The sequence below is a fragment of the Pelophylax lessonae genome, assembly GCF_965119305.1.
Source record: "Pelophylax lessonae genome assembly, chromosome: 7".
Lineage (NCBI taxonomy): Eukaryota > Metazoa > Chordata > Amphibia > Anura > Ranidae > Pelophylax > Pelophylax lessonae.
The window spans coordinates 51,238,660-51,260,320 of NC_138774.1; the positions used below are offsets into that span (position 1 = coordinate 51,238,660).

At 45.5% G+C, this 21,661-nt stretch overlaps 1 protein-coding gene across 2 annotated transcripts in view; it reads right to left on the reverse strand.

The window, feature by feature from the left end:
* GPSM3 (G protein signaling modulator 3) overlaps positions 1-21,661 on the reverse strand; it is a 141,560-nt gene that overhangs the window by 18,006 nt on the left and 101,893 nt on the right. For both annotated transcript variants that reach the window (XM_082263885.1, XM_082263884.1), the window contains exons 2-3: positions 13,805-13,994; positions 9,848-9,989 (exon numbers count right to left, since the gene is read on the reverse strand). In XM_082263885.1, the coding sequence (XP_082120011.1) occupies positions 9,848-9,989; positions 13,805-13,888 (226 nt within the window). In that variant the 5' untranslated portion in view covers positions 13,889-13,994. The remainder of the gene's footprint in view (positions 1-9,847; positions 9,990-13,804; positions 13,995-21,661) is intronic.

Here is a 21,661-nt window from a genome sequence, read left to right on the forward strand (position 1 = left end):
CAGAGGGTCAGGCAGGGAGGCAGAGGGTCAGACTGGGAGGCAGAAGGTCAGACTGGGAGGCAGAGGGTCAGACTGGGAGGCACAGGGTCAGGCTGGGCGGCAGAGGGTCAGGCAGGGAGGCAGTGAGTCAGACTGGGAGGCAGAGGGTCAGACTGGGAGGCACAGGGTCAGGCTGGGCGGCAGAGGGTCAGGCAGGGAGGCAGAGAGTCATTTGCCCCCCCAGGTCAGTATTAACCACTTGACTTACGAAAGATTTACCCCCCCCCCCCCCTTCATGACCAGGCCATTTTTTGCGATGCGGCACTGTGTTATTATAACTGACAATCACACGGTCATGAAACGCTGTACCCAAATACAATTGATGTCCTTTTTTTATTTCCCACAAATAGAACTTTCTTTTGGTGGTATTTGATCACCTCTGCGGTTTTTATTTCTTGCGCTATAAACAAAAAAAGAGCAACAATTTTGAAAAAAAAAACACAATATTTTTTACTATCTGCTATACAATATATCCAATAAAAAAAATGTAAAACATCACATTTCTTCATGAATTTAGGCCAATATGTATTCTGCTACATATTTTTGGTAAAAAAAGAAAATCGCAATAAGCGTATATTGATTGGTTTGCGCAAACATTATAGCGTCTACAAACCATGGGATTTTTTTATTTTATTTATTTATTGTTTCTACTAGTAATGGCAGCGATCAGCAACTTCTGGTGGGACATCGACATTGCGGTGGACAAATTTGACATTAAGTGACACTTTTTTGGGGACCAGTGACACTAATACAGTGATCAGTGCTAAAAATATGCACTGTCACTGTAATAATGACAGTGGTTGGGAAGGGGTTAATATCAGGGCCGATCTAAGGGTTAAATGTTCTAGATTGTAAGCTCTAAAGATCAGGGCCCTCAAATTCTTCCTGCATTGAATTGTATTGTAACTGTATTGTCTTCTCTCATATTGTAAAGCACTGCGCAAACTGTTGGTGCTAAATAAATCCTGTATTATAATTATAATAATAATAAATGTGTGCCTAAAACGTGCTTGGTTACTGTGTAGGAGGAGCTTGTACTGGGGGAAGGCAGAGATCTGTGTCCATTCTTTGCTGAAACACAGGATCACCACCTTTCCTACTGACAGAATGGCAGCCTGCCTTGTTTACATAGGCAGACCACTGTTCTGCTTCTGTCCACAATGATCAGTGGGTCCTGGCAGACATTGAGTCCGTCGGACCTGCTGATTGGCTCCCGCTGTAATTGGAGCAGGTCGCCAGCAGCACACGTGCACGCCCCAGACCTAGCCACCTATATACAGTATACGGTCAGCAAGCAGTCAATAAGAAATGTTGGCTTGGTAGCCTTAAGTGGAGTGATGTCATCATTCAGACTTCAATGAGATCCCGACCCACAGTCAGTGTCAGCATGGGTGTATTTTGGTTTTGTGCTGCCCTAGGCAAGACTTAAAATTTTGCACGTTTGTGCAACAGTGACGAAATCCGTAAATTTACGTTTGTAAATACCGTAGGCGAAGATTTAAAAGCCTTTACCGTTTTACGGACACAGAGGAGGTTTGGTGCGAGAATTACTGTCCATGATCTTACGTACGTAGTGATACCTCCCATGTGTGCGACGATCGCTGCTTGTGTGCGTGCAGGACCGACATGCGTGTTCGCCTTTGTATGCGAGCATGGGAGGACGGGGGCACTTTACATTTTTTATTTAATACATTTTTTTTTATTTTGTTTATTTTTACACTGTTGCTTTATTTTTAATTATTTTTTCTATCATTTTCTAGGCAGTGACAGGTCTTCTTTATGGAGAGATCTGTCTATAAGACCCCAAATCCTTACTTTTGACTTAAAAGCATTCAAAACACCAAGACTGTTATTTCTGAATGCTTTACATTTTCAAAAACTGGCGCCAATGGTTTCTGAATAGACCGGGAAGTGATGTCATATTAATTATTAATGGCACCACCCTGCGGATTGTCAACTATGGCGTTTTTTTCACGTGTCAAACCACACCGTGCAGTTTGGTAAAGCCCCATATTTTTTTTAAAAAAAAGGTTGCGGACTGCTTCCACCCCCCTCTCATTTTAATGGGCTTCCGTACCAGCGACATGCATGCCTAAATACACATACACAGATGTTAAGAACGGCTTAGATTTTCCCTAAGTTAAGTGTTATTGCTTGCTCCTGGCTGTTGTCATGTGAGTCATGTCCCTGGCAATGGTATAAAAGACTCAATAACCTGAGTTATGAATAATTCTGTCCAATCACTAGGAGGTTTATTGCCAGTGGTGTATACTGCAGGAGTAGGGTGACCACATGTCCCGGGACAGTCCCACATTTAGCAGGTCTGTCCTGGGTCCTGGCACCTTCATTCTGGGACAATACAGTGGAATTGCCCTCTTGGCCGATCTGATGCCCCCTAAAAAGACTACCACATCGTTGCTGTCACTCACTGCCCTGGTGGACTCCTGACCGGCCGAGACCTGCTTTACATTATTTACTACTGGCCTCTGGCTCACTGCCTAAACTGGTTGCTAGCCATGGCCCTCCCGGTGTCTACCAACCAGTGATGTCACAACAAGGAGGAGAGTGAGGCCCCAGCATTCAGAGCGGAGAAGCATTTAACTTCCTCCTCCATGCCTAGTGGTTAGCTCCACCCGTCGCCCTCCTGTATCCTCTCTGGCAGCATAGATGCAGATGAAAGATCGTGACTGCAGAGAGGATGGTCGGCAGATGAGTATGTTGGCAGAAGACTAGGGGACAGATGAGTTGACACCCTCGGAGGGATGGAAGGAGGACACATCTTTAGATATCAGAGCAGGGTTCATGCTGGAACTTGTAATCCTTCACTTTTGAGGGATGTGACCCCCCAAAAGTGAAGGACTACAGGTCCCAGGATGAACCCCTAAGAGCATCTCCCAGCATGGGAGGAGTCAGATTGGCAGCCAGCGGCGAGAGGGGCGTTCACCTTCCCGGGGCTCCGGTGTGTCAGACTGGTGGCAGGTTGCGGGCGGCACTGGCAAGTGAAAGTGAATCTGGTTACAGGCTATGGGTGGCAAGTGGCACTGCATCTGGTGGCAGGCTACAGGTGGCAAGTAGCACACTGCTTCTGGTGGCAGCCTATGGGTGGCAAGTGGCACCGCATCTGGTGGCAGGCTATAAGTTGCAAGTAGCACACTGCATCTGGTGGCAGGCTATAGGTGGCAAGTGACAATGCATCTGGTGGCAGGTTATGGGTGTCAAGTGACATGGCTGCAGGTGGCAAGTGGCACACTGCATCTAGTGGCAGGCTATGGGTGGCAAGTGACACACCTGCAGGTGACAAGTGGCACACTGCATCAGGTGGCAGGCTATGGGTGGCAAGTAACACTGCATCTGGTGGCAGGCTATATGTGGCAAGTGGCACTGCATCTTGTGGCAGGCTATATGTGGCAAGTGGCACTGCATCTGGTGGCAGGCAATGGGTGGGAGGTAGCACTGCATCTGGTGGCAGGCTATGGGTGCAAGTGGCACTGCATCTGGTGGCAGGCTATGGGTGGCAAGTGGCACTGCATCTAATGGCAGGCTAAGGGTGAAAAGTGCCACACTGCATCTGGCAGCAGGTGACGGTGGCAAGTGACACACTGCATCTGGTGGCAGGCGATGGTGGCAAGTGACACACTGCATCTGGCGGCTGGCGACGGTGGCGACACGCTGCATCTGGCGGCAGGCAGGTGTGATAAGTGACAAGCTGCATCTGGCGGCCGGGGAGTGTGGCACACTGCATCTGGTGGCAAGTGAAAAGCTCAGGGTTTCCACTGATTCTGCATTATAGTGAGTTGAACTATTCCATTATATATTTCAATGTAGTAATAGAAATAATGGGATTTGATCCCGTAGGGTGTGCTCTACGTCAGAGAGGCCCCAGCCTGTGACCTGAAGCTTCCTGCCTGGGAAGTGGAACAGGAAGGCGATTACCTGCATTGGAGCACCAGGGGTAGATTTTGTCTTCTGAAAAGTGTCTGGAAAGCTTGGTAGGAGCTGCGGACATTGCAGGATATTCTGGTAGCCCATCCAAGAAGATTGTGTGCTGCATTTAAGCTGCTCCCTATTCAGAAGAATACAGAGTGCTGGTCTGGCTTAAAGGTCTTTTTTTCCTTTCTTACACCCCTAAAAGAGTCAAGAATTCTTCCCTGAGCTGAAATGTGAGCCCACTGAGCCACCAGGGGGTTCTCTAGCCTCTTTTAGGGGGTAGGGGGTACTACATTCATCAAAATAGACCATTATTTTCAGGAACACCCACCTTTCACCGTGCCAACTAAGCAATGAGGCACCATGGCATACTTTCTGTCCCTTCTATAAAAAGGCTAGTTGATTATGTTTGAACTCCTGGTCAAAGATTACCAGTCCTAACTTGGTATGAACCTATAGGACATCCATCAATATATCAGTAGTTATTATTATTAATGAATGGGGAGGTGTAGATGACTAAATGTTGAAAGCTGTTTCAGAAAACATATCAAACAGATGTGAAAGATAGACTCTTATTCCCTTGAGACTGCTATCTACTGCATTAACTCATTATAGCCCAACTCCAATCAAAGGTTTTTATTTAATTTAACTATAGTGAGGAAGAAATGGAGAGAAGTCTAGGCCCGATATGTACTGCCTAGGCTTAGGATCCAAGCAGGCTCCACATAGACCCGTGTAAAGATTAACGTGTATTTAAAGCCAAAACCTTTTTTTTTCTTTAGTTTTGGATAGAGTGGTGAGAGGTTAGAACCTCTGTCAGGTTTTTTATTTTTAGGTAAAGGAAGGGAGTGGGTGGTACATCATCTTGTTCAGGTATACTTTATATTCCGGTTGAATATTCAATCCGGTGTTGGGAAAATCCCTTTGAGCAGTTGGACAACAGCTGAAAATTGGCCCATGTTTCAGATGAACCAACAATGTGAGGAGGAAATGCAAGATAGGTTTTAGGAAGCCCATCTTCCTGGCTACAAAAAATTGCATAAAATACAAAAAATACTGGGGTAATAGAGGTGTCAAGGCCTGGATAGCCTGCTGGCTGCACTGTGGTTCCCTGGGCAGAGGGTTGTAATCCTGGTGTCCACCAGTGGGTGTCTTCCAGCAGCTAGCAGACCCCAGTAATCAATTTCCAATTGATTCTGGCTGCTGGGAGGGTATTTAGGTCCTCCCCTAATAAGTGCCCCTCGCCCCAGTGTTTTGCTTGCTGACAGATTTCTGTTCTTGCTCCTGCCCTGTTTGCATTACCTGTATCCTGCTGCCTTGTACTTGCTCCCCCCTTGTTCCTGATCCCAGTTTTGTTTCCTTCTTTACTGCTTCTCTGCTCCATGCACCTCCAGTTTTCCCATGCTTTTCAGGGTTCCCCATTTTGTATATATTGTATATAGTTAGTTGTTAGTTAGGCTTCTAATTGTTAGTTATTAGTCAGGTATTCTGTCACTGGATTTTTGGTTCCCCTATATTTTCATGATTACTGTGTGCTGGTGTTTGGAAGAATTTTGTTTCACTTGAAGTAAATTTCACTTAGAGCCGGTTCACACTTCTGCGTGTGCCGGGTTTGCATGTCATGTCGGAGCGCACTGCTCCGACATGACATGCGATCAGCTGTGCGGTGCGAGTTTAGCCATACAGTTTGTATGGCTAAATTCGCACCGCACCCGCAGCAAAGACGCACAGGAGGCATTTTTGCTGCCGCATCAGGATCGGATCGCACAGCGGTTCACACTTGTGCGATCCGATCCTGTGCGAACTGCACGATCGCACTGCGATATGCGATCAAACTGGGGGTGTCGTTAAGATTACATTGACACCCCCAGCGGATCGCATATGGCAGTGTGAACTGCCGGGGGTGCGTGTGCGATGCGGGAACAGGCTGCGAATTCGCAGCCTTCCCGCATCGCAATAGTGTGAACCGAGCCTTAAAGCATACACAGTCTGGTCCCAGTTTCCTAAGTGTAAACATAACACTGAAGGGAGAGAGACACTTAGTAGGGGAGCACCCAAATACCCTCCCAGCAGCCAGCATCAGGTGGAAACTGATTACTGGGGTCTGCTGGCTGCTGGTAGACATCCACTGGTGAACACTGGAATTACAAACCTCCGCCCAGGGAACCAGCAGGTAATCAAGGTCCTGACCAGAGTATTCATTTTATTTTCCATTTTATATATAGCAGATACATTGGTTTGTAATCCATCCCAATACCTGTAAAATTGGTTTACACAAGTCCAGTGTCATTAAACAAGGACTGGATCATCAAAAGTACAAAATTATGTCAATTGGGATGTGAGGTTGTCTTGTACAAGTTTTCATAACGAGATAACAGTCCTGGGTCCATGTTTTGTGAACAACCGTCACACTGATTGTATAGGTGTGTGCTGGGCTTTTTGTAGAGACCTGACCAGGTCTGGGCTCCACCCCAACAGACAGAGGAGGCTTTTGCCCTGGAGTTAGAAGGGCTCCACTTAGAAGACCAGCAAGGGCCTGCTAAGCATATGGTCCAAGCGTTTGTGGGAGGAGGGTCTGTAGGAGATAGACAAGGGTCTGAAGATCGGCAGTGATGTACAGTATATGTAAGCCAGGAGGCTATTGATCCATTGCTTTGCAAACCTCTGTGAGGGAAGTTCATTGATTTTAGATAGTTACATAGTTACATGATTGTTAAGGTTGAATGAAGACATCAGTCCATCCAGTTCAACCTGTGTGGGTGTGTGGGTGTGTGGGTGTGTGTGTGTGTGTGTGTGCGCAGCATCTCACAAAAGTGAGTGCACCCCTCAAATTTTTGTAAATATTTTATTATAAATTTTCATGTGACAACACTGAAGAAATGGCACTTTGCTACAATGTAGTGAGTATACAGCTTGTAAATTTGCTGTCCCCTCAAAATAACTCAACACACAGCCAATTTGATGCAGTGGGCGGCCTATGGTCTGAGCACTGACCAGCTGACCCCCCACCCCTTCAACCTCTGCAGCAATGCTGGCAGCACTCATGTGTCTATTTCCCAAAGACAACTTCTCGATATGACGTTGAGCATGTGCACTCAACTTCTTTGGTCGACCATGGTGAGGTCTGTTCTGATTGGAACCTGTCCTGATAAACCGCTGTATGGTCTTGGCCACCGTGCTGCAGCTCAGTTTCAGGGTCTTGGCATTATTCTTATAGCCTAGGCCATCTTTATGTAGAGCAACAATTCTTTTTTTCAGATTCTCAGAGAGTTCTTTGCCATGAGGTGTCATGTTTAACTTCCAGTGAACAGTATGAGAGAGTGAGAGCGATAACACTAAATTTAACACACCTGAGACCTTGTGACACGAACGAGTCACATGACACCGGGGAGAGGAAATGGCTAATTGGGCCCAATTTGGACATTTTTACTTATGGGTGTACTCACTTTTGTTGCCAGCGGTTTAGACATTAATGGATGTGTGTTGAGTTATTTTGAGGGGACAGCAAATTTACATGGTTATACAAGCTGTACACTCATTACTTTACATTGTAGCAAAGTGTCATTTCTTCATTGTTGTTACATGAAAAGATATAATAAAATATTTACAGAAATATGAGAGGTGTACTCACTTTTGTGAGATACTGTAAGTATTATGTGCCTACCATTTCCCATATCCCTGAATATTGTGTTCAGTAAGATGTCTATCAAAGGATTTTTTTTAATTAGCTATTTTCCGCTGCAACCACCAACTGTGGAAGGAAGTATCACATCCTTACCGCTGTAACAAATAAAAAAAACCCCTATGCAGTTTAAGATATTGTTTTATGAACTTTCTGTTAATGAAAACTGGGCAGGAAATGCACTTAAAAAAGAAGAAAGCAAGTAGCTGAGTCCTTAAAGAGGAAGTAAAGCTTCCTCTGTAACTTGTACCTATAGGTAAACCTATGATAAGGCTTACCTGTAGGTACTGTAAATATCTCCTAAATATGCACTGTTTAGGAGATATTTTCTTTGCATGCAATCAGTGACATCACTAGCGGCTCGCGTGCGCATGCGCGACATCATTGCGGCTCCGGCCAATCAGATGTGCAGAGGAAGCGAACCCGGAAGGAAGACGGATTAACATGTTGGCCGTGAAGGTGTTGTGCGGGCGGTGCTGCAGGGTCTTCGTTCTAAGGTAAGTATTTCATAATGAGCTAGCATGCGATGCATACTAGCTCATTACGCCTTTGCCTTTCAGGTTTTTCATTTTTAAACATTTTTTTGGGAGGTGTACAACCTCTTTAAAGCTTCATCACTTGAAGTTCCCACAGGGCTCTTTAATAGTGATTTGAGAATCTAAATAAGTAAATGAGCGGTCAATATAGGCATCCAATACTGAAGCAATAGGAGCTGGGAGTAGATGAGGGGGAGGGAAGGGGCAGGCTAAGACAAGGAGGAAAAATGAAAGGAGGGAGGAAGAGTAAAAAAAAGGAAGGGTGGACTTGTATAGGGAAGCGGGAAACAAAAAACAAGGAGGATGAGGTCTGGAGGGGAAGGTTAATGGGGTAGGTGGAGCTGGCAGTTGTAGGTGGGGGGGGGGGGGTAAAGATGGAATAAGGGGGCTGGGGTTTAGGGATCTGAGTCTTGAAATCCAAGATCATTCAATTTCCAGAGGATCAATATAAGGGATATTATGGCGCTTTTCCACTGCATGGAACCGAACGGATCGGCTCGCTTTTGTGCTTTTCCACTGCTGGTACTGCATGGTATGGTGTAGGAACGCTTCGGTACAGCACGGTACGGCGGTGCTTTTCCACTGCATGGAACTGAACGGTACAGCTCTCAAAAACAGTACCACCTCGGTTGTGGTTCCAAGAGGTACCATACCCGGTACCATATCCCTCAATCCTTTGCATGCAGTCACTACTAGCCACTGATTGGTCAGAGAATCCCAACCACCCCGTTGTTATCCCACTACTTTAGTGGAAAAGCAAATCATACTGTACCGTACCGTACCGTTCCAACACCGTACCATGCGGTACCAGCAGTGGAAAAGCAAACCGGGCCAAGCAGGGCCAAGTAGAGCCGAGCCGGTACTTGCAGTGGAAAAGTGCCATTAGAGTGGGATTGCTTAGGATTCTCAAAGTGGGTGGTGGAACTTTATTTCATTAAGAAACAGACTGGCTGTATTGAAGTCAAGTCATCCAGGTGAGTCTGTATCAGTTAAGTTAATCAGAATCGATGTCATGCCCATGATGCCCTCCATCTAGGAAATGGAGTCCACTCTGTGTTTCTGTTCCTAAAAGGCAAGAAGGGGAAGTGGACTTCCAGTGGAGAGGAATGAGTGTTTTAGTCCCAATAATCAAGTGTAAAGAAAGAGATATTTTGAAGGAGTAGATTGACTTATTGGGGGTATGGAGAAGGCAATGGCAAGGTTCCAAAAGGTGATTTGCCCCACTATGCATGGGGTCCAATGGTGGATTGTGACCTGTATCGTTGAATAATAGGGCAAGTCCTCCCAATATAAAAAATTAAGCCAACCTCCAAGTTACAAAGCTGTGATTATGGAAAGATCTAATGTAGTCTTTAAGGGGTCCTTTAACCATCTCGACAGGAGTTTGAAAGGGTGGCTACATTCCTACATACAATGGGACAATGGAGAATAAATGTAGACACCCTCTAACAGGCAATCAGATCACAGCAGTTAAAAAAAGAAAAGAAATTTGGAGATTGGAAAGAGACTAAGAGCAAAAGAAGGGACTTTTCTGAGTTAAGCCTTAATGGTTTTGATATGAAAAGCTCCTTCTCAGATATGTCCTCTGCCCATCCCCTTTTCACACTGAACTTTCCACCAACCAGGTGGGTTCAGTCTATCATTATAAATGGGAACACATTACCTCTCCGTTCACAGGACGGGGATGGAGGTGCTGACTTCCAGGCTCTCGGCTTGTCTCCAACACTCTCTCTAGATAAACTCCTATTGTCCAGGAAGACACTCTCGAGCTCCTCAGGCTGTGGAGAATCTGGAGGAGAAATTTCCTGCCGAAGACACAATAAAAAAAAATAAAAAATTAAAATAAAATCAGAGATATGTAATAGATGAGCCGTTTAAAGGCGAGGACTCTGATGAAGGGTCCCTGACACTTGTATACAATTTTGATTGGTGGTGCGCTTCAGAAGTGGACATAAAGTAAAATAAAGTGAATGTATGTATATACATTCACTTTATTTTACTTTATGTCCACTTCTGAAGCGCACCACCAATCAAAATTGTATACATTGTATTAACTGGTTCCTGGTACCAGTACTGTGGTGCAGCAGCAAGAAGGGAAACACATACATCCTCAGATAGCACAGGAACCACCCATACATATAAGAATATAAGTCCCTGACACTTGTTGCAATAAATCTGGTTTGAATGTGCGATCGGAAGCGGATTATGGTCCTTATATTGTTACATCTGTAGCTAGGGTGAAGTACCAAGAGTCGGAGTTTGTCTTGTGGTTCCCTCCTCTATCATATTATATTCTACAATTCTCAGAGCGCAGCTTTGCGACCTCCTGTGCCCTCTCCCCTCCCCAGCCTGCTTATTGGACTATGGATGAGCATAACATACCCCAAACTCTCCATTCTTTCAAGTCAGCCTTAAAGTAGTTTATCATTCTAATTGAATTTCAAAACGAAGCACTGTTCCTAATTTTGGTGTCCATATTTGCCTCCTTATGGTGGCACACATAAACCAAATTTTACAACACAAAGTGGCACATAATTGTGAAGTGGAAGGAAAATGATAAATGGTGTGTATTTTTATTCAGTCCCCCTGAGTCAATACTTTGTAGAACCGCCTTTCACTGCAATTACAGCTGCAAGTCTTTTTGGGGATGTCTCTACCAGCTTTGCACATCTAGAGAGTGACATTTTTTGCCCATTCTTCTTTGCAAAATAGTTCAAGCTCTGTCAGATTGGATGGAGAGCATCTGTGAACAGCAATTTTCAAGTCTTGCCCCAGATTCTCAATTGGATTTAGGTCTGAACTTTGACTGGGCCATTCTAACACATGAATATGCTTTGATCTAAACCAGGGGTCCTCAAACTACGTAAAAGAATGGACATGTAGATGGTCGCATGGGGCTGCTTTGGCTAGGCTGACGCGTTTCAGGGGCGAACCCCCTTCCTCAGAGCCAGAAAAAGTGCTGAAACGCGTCAGCCTAGCCACAGCAGCCCCATGCGACCATCTACATGTCCATTCGTCACATTTGGGACCTGGCTACCTTGGAGACTGTATATGCAATGTTGATGTGTGTTGTATCACACCAGTCTTGTGAGTACTTTGTACATTTTTTAATATTTTAAATAAATGGTTTTATGGTAATGCACTAGGTCGGTGCGCCCCTCTTTTTCTTTTTTGTCTTTTCAACCAGTTGGTTCTGGATACCCTTGATCCTGAAGGGGGCAGCAAGACCAATAGCTCTTTCCATATCTGAGTTTGTAGTGCACCTCTTTTTACTCCATCAGACAGCACTCGAGCGCAGGAGATTTTGTTTTACTACTTGAATGTCCTCAAACTACGGGCCGCATCCGGCCCACCAGGGTCCTGAACCCGGCCCGCAATTGCAGAACCCAGGGGCGGACTGGGCTGATGTCATGTCATCTGACCTAAAGCAGAGGGAGCCCGAGGCCTCAGCATTTAGAGTGGAGGAGGATTTAACCTCCGTCCGAGTGGTTTAGCTCCACCCACCTCCTCCATCATCTCAGGCGGCATGGTCAGAGGGGAAAGAACTGCCAAGACTCGAGAGCTATTGTCTGGTCTGAGGTGAGGCTGACTGAGCGCTGGGGATGGATCATGTGTGTCATGGGGAGCCAGGCACTGCAGAGAGCCATACAAAGAGGAGGGGTACATGCTGGCACTTGTAGTCCTTTACTTTTGGGGGATGTGACCCCCCCATAAGTGAAGGACTACAGGTCCCAGCATGAACCCCTCAGAGCTGAGGATGCGATACCCCCCCAACTAGTTAAGGACTACAGGCCCCAGCATGGACTCATGAGATCTAAGGGGAATAGCCCTTCATCTTTGGGGGGGTCTCACAGCTTTAGATATAAAGGGGTTCATGCTGGGACTTGTAGTCCTTCATTTTTGGGGAGGGGGGTGTCACAGCTTTAGATCTAAGGGGTTCATAATGGGACTAGTAGTCCTTCACTTTTTTTGGGGGGGGGTCACATCCTTAGATCTCAGGGGTTCATGCTGGGACTACTAGTCATTCACTTTTGGGAGGTATGAACTTCCTGAAAGTGAAGGACTACTAGTCCCAGCATGAACCCCTCAGAGCTGAAGACGTGACACCCCCTCCTAACTAGTGAAGGACTACAAGTCCCAACATGAGCCCCTGAAATCTAAGAATGTGACCCCTCCCCCCCAAAAGTGAAGGGCTACTTGTCCCAGCATGAACCCCTCAGAGCTGAAGACGTGACACCCCCTCCTAACTAGTGAAGGACTACAAGTCCCAACATGAGCCCCTGAAATCTAAGAATGTGACCCCTCCCCCCCAAAAGTGAAGGACTACTTGTTCCAGCATGAACCCCTCAGAGCTGAGGACATAACAGCCCCTGAACTAGTGAAGGACTATAAGTCCCAGAATGAGCCCCTGAGATCTAAGAATGTGACCCCCCTTCGATCTCACAGGTTCATGCTGGGACTTGTAGTCATTCAATAGTTGGGGGGTCAGGTCTTCAGCTCTGAGGGGTTCATACAGGGACTTGTCGGCACTGCTTACACTTTAGTTCCTGAAGCCATGGGTGGTACAAGTCCCCCAGGGGAAATGAATTGTTTACCAGAGCAAGCAGGTATTTAATGTGCATATCTGGTGTAAATAACAGAGCGAGCAGGTATATGTGCATAGGAATTTGTTCATATCTTTTTCGAACTATAGTCTGGCCCCCAACAGTGTCCGAGGGACAGTGAACTGGCCTACTGTTTAAAAAGTTTGAGGACCCCTGATTTAAACCATTCTTTTGTAGCTCTGGCTGTATGTTTAGGGTCGTTGTTCTGCTGGAAGGTGAACCTCCAACCCAGTCTCAAGTCTTTTGCAGACTCTAACAGGTTTTCCTCTAAAATTGCCCTGTATTTGTCTCCATCCATCTTCCCATCAACTCTGACCAGCTTCCCTGTCCCTGCTGAAGAAAAGCAACATGATGCAGCCACCACCATGTTTCACGGTGGGGATGGTGTGTTCAGGGTGATTTGCAGTGTGAGTTTTCCACCACCAGCGGCATACCGTGCCGTTCCTTCAGAGCCCTGTGCCGTGACGTCATCACGGCTCGTCCAATCAGATGACCAGGGCCCGCCAACCTGGAAGGAAGACCGGGTGAAGATGAAAGCCATGTCAGCGGTGACAACGCTCCGCTGGAGGGCTTCATTTTAAGTTTCACATAATGTGCTAGTATAGGATGCATACCAGCGCATTATACCTTTACCTTTCAGGTTTAAAAAAAAAAAAGCAGACGGTTTATTACCGCTTTAAATGGGTTGTAAGTGGTGGAAACACCACCTAGCGAACGCATCCTGTGCTACAAATTTTGTTGCACCCCACCGCGACAGTGTGTACTAACTAGCGTTGGCAGTATCACGTGATCTTAGTGGGTTCAATCGCCTATTTTTACCATCCATGTAAATAAAACCTTCAGCTCTCTGAGGACAGTAGGAGAAACAATTATATTTGTCAGCTTGCTTGATTTATCTGGATATATGAAGCTTTCCATTATTTGCCGTGGATCATTTTGGCTGCCACTAAGCCTTAGCACCATGGGTCTCTTATGGCAAATAAAGGCTGGAAGAGTACCATAGAGTCCCTGCTCACCTCGGTGTGGGAGTCACTCTCTCTGTGTTGCGCTGGGTCCATCCCGGCTGTTTTGGGGTCTTCATTGTCCCCTGAAGCACTCATGATCCACTGGCGGGTTGTTATCCTCTTCTCATCCACATAGATTTGCCTTCTTCGTGGAAGGATGAGGGCGCTCCTCTGTCTGTCTGGTCTTCCTCCCCCAGACTATCTGTAGAAGGAGAAGTCACAGGATTACATTGTGTATGTTCTGTACATGGACTCTGCCCCCACATCTTTGCATTAGTCCAATGTAAATATTGGAGAGTTACAACGCGCTAAATTAAAACCGGGCCGTTGTGTAGTAACAGAAATGAACGTGCCCTCGCCTTATCTCTCTCAATTTACTAAGGCAGAGGGATGTGACGTCACAATTTGTCCACAGCACCCCTGCAACAAGTCAGAGATACTGACAAACTTAAAGGGTAACTTCACCTTTATGAAAAAAAATAGCAAATAAAAAAAAAATATATTGTATAATATACAACTGCTACACATTTTTTTTGCTAACAAAATTACTTAGAACCCACATTATATATATTTTTTTAGAAAAGACTCTGGAGAATAAAATAGCGGATGTTGCAATATTTTTTGTCATGATGTATTTGCACAGCGGTCTTTCAAACGCAATTTTTTGAGAAAAAATACACTTCACTGAATTAAAAAAAAAAACAGTAAAGTTAGCCCAATGTTTGTATATTGTGAAAGATGATGTCACGCCGAGTAAATAGATACCCAACATGTTATGTTTTAAAATTGCACACACTCGTGGAATGGCGACAAACTACGGTACTTAACCACTTGCCGACTGCCGTCAGTAGATTTACTGCGGCAGTCAGCCCCTCACAGGCAAAGTGACGTTAATTAACGTCACTAACCTGTGAGGCTCTCGGGAGCGAGCGCGCGCCGCCGCCGGCGCGCTCCCGCGCGGTCACGGTCCCCCCCCCCCGCGCGTGTGACCGGCGGACCCGATGTCCGCCGGTCACTCGGCGATCGGCGGGGGAGAGGGAGAAAGGCAGGCAGCTTGTGTAAACAAGCTGCCTGTCAGTTCTCCCTGTGTAGAAACCCTGATCATACGGTTCTACTATGTAGGACTGTTGATCAGTGTCCCTACACCTCAAGCCACAGCCAATCACAGTTAGAATCACGCCCCTAGGGACACACACAGCCCCTCCCTCATAAATAAAGTTAACCCCTTCACTGACAGTGTATTTTTACAGTAACAGTGCATATATATAGCACTGATTACTGTAGAAATGTCACTGGTAGCCCCAAAAGTGTCAAAAATGTCAGTCAAGGGTCCGATCTGTCCGCCGCAATGTCGCAGTACCGCAAAAAAAATCGCAGATCGCCGCCATTACGCGTTAAAAAAAACAACAAAAATGACAAAAATCTTTCCCTTTGTTAGTAAACACAATAACTTTTGCGCAAACCAATCAAAATACGCTTTTTGCGATTTTCTTTACCAAACATATGTAGCATAAAACAAATTGGCCGAAAATGTTAACAAAATTTAGATTTTTACATTTTTTTGGGGGGAATTTCATATAAAAAAATGTGAAAAATATTGTTATTTTTGCAAAATTGTCGCTCTTTTTTTGTTTATAGCGCGTGATCAAAAAATCGCACAGGTGATCAAATACCACCAAAAGAAAGCTCTGTTTGTGGGAAAAAAAGGACGTCAAATTCGTTTAGGTACAGCGTCGCACGACCGCGCAATTGTCCGTTAAAGTCACGCAGTGCCGAATCGCAAAATACCCCCTGGTCTTTTAGCAGCCAAATCCTCCGGGGCTTAAGTGGTTAAAAATCTCCATAGGCGACGCTTTAAAAAATTTTTTAACGGTTACCAGTTTAGAGTTACAGAGGAGGCCTTTTTCTAGAACTATTGCTCTGACTCTAACAATCGCGGCGATACCTCACATGCATGATTTAAACACTGTTTCTATTTGCGGGTGCGACTTACGTATGTGTTTTCTTTCTTTCTCACAGAGAAAATGTTTTTTTTTTTTTTCAATTTTATTTTATTTTTTTATTTTTAACACAAAAATCTGATCGCTTTTATTGTTGCCACAAGGAATGTAAACATCCCTTGTGACAGTAATGGGCAATGACAGGTACTCTTTATGGAGGTATCTGGGGTCTAAAAGACCCCTCCACTGCACTTCAAAGTATTCAAAACGCCAAAATCTGCATTTTTAAATACCAATATTTTTTAAATTGGCGCCATTGGCAGCCGAGTAAACCAGAAGTGATGTCATGACGTCACTTCCGGGTTACATGATTGGAGACCCGAATTTTTGGGACTCCAACCAGCCGTAGGACATGCTGGCTGGTTCTTCGGGTCTCCCGGTGGGATAGGAGACCCAGGCAGAGCCACGGAAGGCGGCAGGAGGGGGGGGGGGGAGCAGGGCAATCTTACCGAATGGACACGCTGGGCAGTTGCCCGGGGGCCCCACCTGCCTAGCTTCCCAGCCCCAGCCAAGCATTAGTCCCAATTTCCGTGTGCATCCCGTCGCCAAACTTAGCAGGTGGCAAGCGCCTGTTGGCCCTGAGCTGCTGTCAGGCCACTTGGACCATGGAGGGGGACCCCACAACTGCAGGAATGCCTGTCCACCTCCACGGGAACAGGAACACACAGGACAGTCTAGTCTGACTCCCGTCTGTGTTTGTGTTCACCGAACCCAGCCGCCGAACTTGGAAGCTGTCATTAGCCTGGCACTGCTGTACCAATAAATATAGCCTTATCAATAATTTGCATTTTTATTCTCGTCGGTGACTGTGTAGGCGGGGCCCCAGTGCACTGCATTGCCCGGGGGCCTTTTATGCTCTTAAGATGGCACTGGGGGGGGGGGGGCGTACCCTTCCGCTCGCTGGGATGGCAAAGTGGCTGCTGAGTCGCATCGGTTGTTATCTCCTAAAAGCCTAAAAGCCCCCTCAGACTAGGGCGTGCCCTCAAGGGCAACCGACAGCCTCCTCAGCACTCCCATTTCCATCTTCCAGCCAACTTCCCTTACTGCCATGACTCATGAGTATTTAAGAGGTGCCCGCTCCCTGCCCGACCACTTTTATGGGGATTTTCTGGGGCCCTCATCAATACTCCAAGCAGCTCCTCCACTTATGGAAGCTTCTCCAAGGTTCCAGAGAGCAGGGGGAGTTACCAGAGGTGCTGCTTGATGAGTCATCCAGCCTCCCTGAATCATTCAGCCCTGACCCAGATTCAACTCAGGCCTCAAATTTTCTTACACTAAACAACTATATACACTAGCACCTAGCTAGAGGGTGCTACAGGATGCACTGGTGAAAGTGCACCTGGTGATTATAACGGACAAGACCCTCCCATTCAGAGTCAGCATGCAAAGGACATAAAATGAACACTAAGAAAATGTCAAAACAACAAAAAGTAGGACACTACAAAGTATTAACTTTTTTTTAGTGTGTGGGGAAGTTGGATAGTATGTGGCAGGGTTGGAACGTCCCATTTTTTTTTTTTTTTTTTTTGCTGTGGTGAAATTGACCCTCTATGTTCATTTTGGTGGCCACTGTAAAAAGGACAAAGTAATGGAAATCCAAAATGCTACAATTGTAAATCTTCACATTAGGCGTTGTATCTCCTCCTCACCACCTGCTTTAGCTCCTAGAACCATGCTAAGAGGGGATTTCCCTTCACTTGGGAGAGATTTCCTCTTACTTCCTGTGGTGCCCTCAGGACAGAAAGTGAAATCTCCCCAATGGCACTGATAAATATGTATGTTATACATAATATGAAATTATGGAATCAAATGAATCCCCCTTTTGAGGATAAATCACATCCCTAAATACACAGAACTTCAAACAACTGCCTATACAGAAGTTGAGATGTTTGGACCCATTGCAGCTGGACATTCTCTTGATTTATGATAGTGTGCCACTTACTGACAATATAAATAAAGGACTTGACAAACATTTCTGTGGGCCCGATGCACAGATCCTTATGTTGAATAATCATGGCTTTTATTTCTCAAAGAACAGATCCAGGTCTCTCTCCCTTAGCTCCTCCCTCCCCGAATCACCCTTGTCTACGCTCCCTACCCACCCAAGAACCATCTGTTGTCTCCACCCCCTACCCACAGCAACAATAGATCCTCCCCAACAACAATAGACACACCCCAGCAAGAAAAGATTTCCCCCAGCAAAAATAGATCCCATCAGTAAAAATAGTTACCCTCGGCAATAATAGATCCCATCAGCAAAAATAGCTTCCGCCAGCAACAATAGATTGCCCTAACATTAGACTCTACCCTTTGAAAACAGTAGATCCTCCCTAGCAACAATAGGTCCTCTCCATCAACAATAGATCCCACCAGCAACAATAGATATTCGCCACCAATAATAGATTCATCCAACAACAATAGAGTTCCTCAGCAACAAAAAATCCCCTAGCAGCAATAGTCGCCCTCCCTAGCAACAATAGACTCCCCAGGAAAAATTGATACCCCCAGCAACAATAAATCCTATCTGGCAATAATAAATACCCCAGCAGCCAGCAACATAAGACACCTCCAATTGGCAACAGTAGATCCTCCCAAGCAACAGTAGAGTTTCTCCAGCAACAATTGATTGACAGTAGATCCTCCCTAGCAACAATAGGGTCCCCTAGCAACAATAGATCCTCTCCATCAACAATAGATCCCACCAGCAACATAAGATATTTACCACCAATAATAGATTCATCCAACAACAACAGAGTTCCTCAGCAACAATAAATCCCCTGTGGGGTATGGGTTGGTTTCTCAGGCCATGAGGTGGGACTTTTACGGGCAAGTGAGGGATACACAGTTGTATAAAATTTATAATGATAATTTATTGTGGATAAATTTGTATATACAATAAAGATATTTAAAAGACATTAGTGGTGATGTTTGGTGTTTGGGTTACAGACCCAAGGTGCATGGAAAATGCTAGTTTTGGAAAAAGAGTTTCCGTGACAATGGTGCAGTATGTGTGACTTTTATTTTTGATGAAAAAGGACTCTGTTTCTCCAGGCTGGGTTGCTTGGATGCATCACAGAGATTTCATCAAAAATGTTGACCCGACGCGTTTCGGCTAACAGGGTAGCCTTTGTCAAGGGTTTAGTGTCACCAAGTCTGTAGAGATAGTGACTAGTGTTGAGCGAACACGGACTGTATTATTCGTGTTCGTACCGAATAATTGGATTTTTTGTACCCGAACACGGACACGGACACTTTACTGTATGTTCGGGTAAAAATCCGTGTTCGGTCGTTTTATTTCCGGGTTTTGCATGCTTTGGCGCTCTTTTCATGGCGGGCTTTCAACAGCCAATCAACAATCGTTTAACTGGTGTGCCTTAAGCCATCCCAGCCATGCCTGCAAATGTCTCAGTAGCTGTGATTGGCCGTCTGAAGCATGTGACCAAGTCTTTATAAGTTCGAGGCAGCCGCAGCGGCGTCATTATGCTGCTTAGATTCAGGGACAGAGAGCACACATCAACGTGCTGGCTGCTGATTAGGGAAAGATAGGCAGGAAAAAACCATTTGTGTCCGGATAGAATTGAGGGACAGGTCGGAGTGTTTAGGCAGGGCGAGTTGTAGGCATTTTAGGGATAGAGTCTGCTGAATTATATAGGGTCAGTGTCTTCTACAAACTACAATCGATATTGCTGTGTGGGGGGTGGGGTGAATCTGCACTCAATCCTGATCTACGATCTCTTCTCAATCCTGTTAGGGACAGAGTCTGCTGAATTTTAGGGAAACTGTGTTCTACAAACTACAATCGATATTGCTGTGTGGGGGGTGGGGTGAATCTGCACTCAATCCTGATCTACGATCTCTTCTCAATCCTGTTAGGGACAGAGTCTGCTGAATTTTAGGGAAACTGTGTTCTACAAACTACAATCGATATTGCTGTGTGGGGGGTGGGGTGAATCTGCACTCAATCCTGATCTACGATCTCTTCTCAATCCTGTTAGGGACAGAGTCTGCTGAATTTTAGGGAAACTGTGTTCTACAAACTACAATCGATATTGCTGTGTGGTGTGGGATTGGAGATAGGCAGGTGTCAGTGATCCACATCCATTTTTCTGTGTGTGAGCTGCAGTGAACACAATCTTTTTGGGCTGCAGTGAACACAATCTTTTTGGGCTGCAGTGAACACAATCTTTTTGGGCTGCAGTGAACACAATCTTTTTGGGCTGCAGTGAACACAATCTTTTTGGGGTGCAGTGAACAAAATCTTTTTGGGGTGCAGTGAACACAATCCTTTTTGGTGTGCAGTGAACACAATCTTTGTGGGGTGCAGTGAACAAAATCCTTTGTGGGGTGCAGTGAACACAATCTTTTTGGGGTGCAGTGAACAAAATCCTTTTTGGGGTGCAGTGAACAACATCCTTTTTGGGGTGCAGTGAACACAATCTTTTTGGGGTGCAGTGAACAAAATCCTTTGTGGGGTGCAGTGAACACAATCTTTTTGGGGTGCAGTGAACACAATCTTTTTGGGGTGGAGTGAACAACATCCTTTTTGGGGTGCAGTGAACAAAATCCTTTTTGGGGTGCAGTGAACAAAATCATTTTTGGGGTGCAGTGAACACAATCTTTTTGGGGTGCAGTGAACACAATCTTTGTGGGGTGCAGTGAACACAATCTTTTTGGGGTGGAGTGAACAACATCCTTTTTGGGGTGCAGTGAACAACATCCTTTTTGGGGTGCAGTGAACACAATCTTTTTGGGGTGCAGTGAACACAATCTTTGTGGGGTACAGTGAACAGAATCTTTGTGGGGTGCAGTGAACACAATCTTTGGGGGGTACAGTGAACACAATCTTTGTGAGGTGCAGTGAACACAATCTTTGTGGGGTGCAGTGAACACAATCATTGTGGGGTGCAGTGAACTCAATCTTTGTGGGGTACAGTGAACACAATCTCATACTGAAGGTTTGAGGGTGCTGCCTGTTCCATACTCCCCCTACTCCTCATCTAGCCTTTTAGGGGTACAAACAATAGTAATTGGGGCCTAGTGTGGTTGTGTACGTGTGATATACATACACTTTTTTGGATCATATTTTCTATTCCGCTATTTAATCAAAAACCTTTGGGGATCAGTTAAATTGGGGGATAGTCTGTGTTGGTACGTGTGAGAGAGATCCACCTTTCCAAGTTGTTGGGGTTCATCTCATACTTCTGAAGGTTTGAGGGTGCTGCCTGTTCCATACTCCCCCCTACTCCTAGCCTTTTAGGGGTACAAACAATAGTAATTGGGGCCTAGTGTGGTTGTGTACGTGTGATATACATACACTTTTTTGGGATCATATTTTCTATTCCGCTATTTAATCAAAAACCTTTGGGGATCAGTTAAATTGGGGGATAGTCTGTGTTGGTACGTGTGAGAGAGATCCACCTTTCCAAGTTGTTGAGGTTCATCTCATACTTCTGAAGGTTTGAGGGTGCTGCCTGTTCCATACTCCCCCTACTCCTAGCCTTTTAGGGGTACAAACAATAGTAATTGGGGCCTAGTGTGGTTGTGTACGTGTGATATACATACACTTTTTTGGGATCATATTTTCTATTCCGCTATTTAATCAAAAACCTTTGGGGATCAGTTAAATTGGGGGATAGTCTGTGTTGGTACGTGTGAGAGAGATCCACCTTTCCAAGTTGTTGGGGTTCATCTCATACTTCTGAAGGTTTGAGGGTGCTGCCTGTTCCATACTCCCCCTACTCCTAGCCTTTTAGGGGTACAAACAATAGTAATTGGGGCCTAGTGTGGTTGTGTACGTGTGATATACATACACTTTTTTGGGATCATATTTTCTATTCCGCTATTTAATCAAAAACCTCTGGGGATCAGT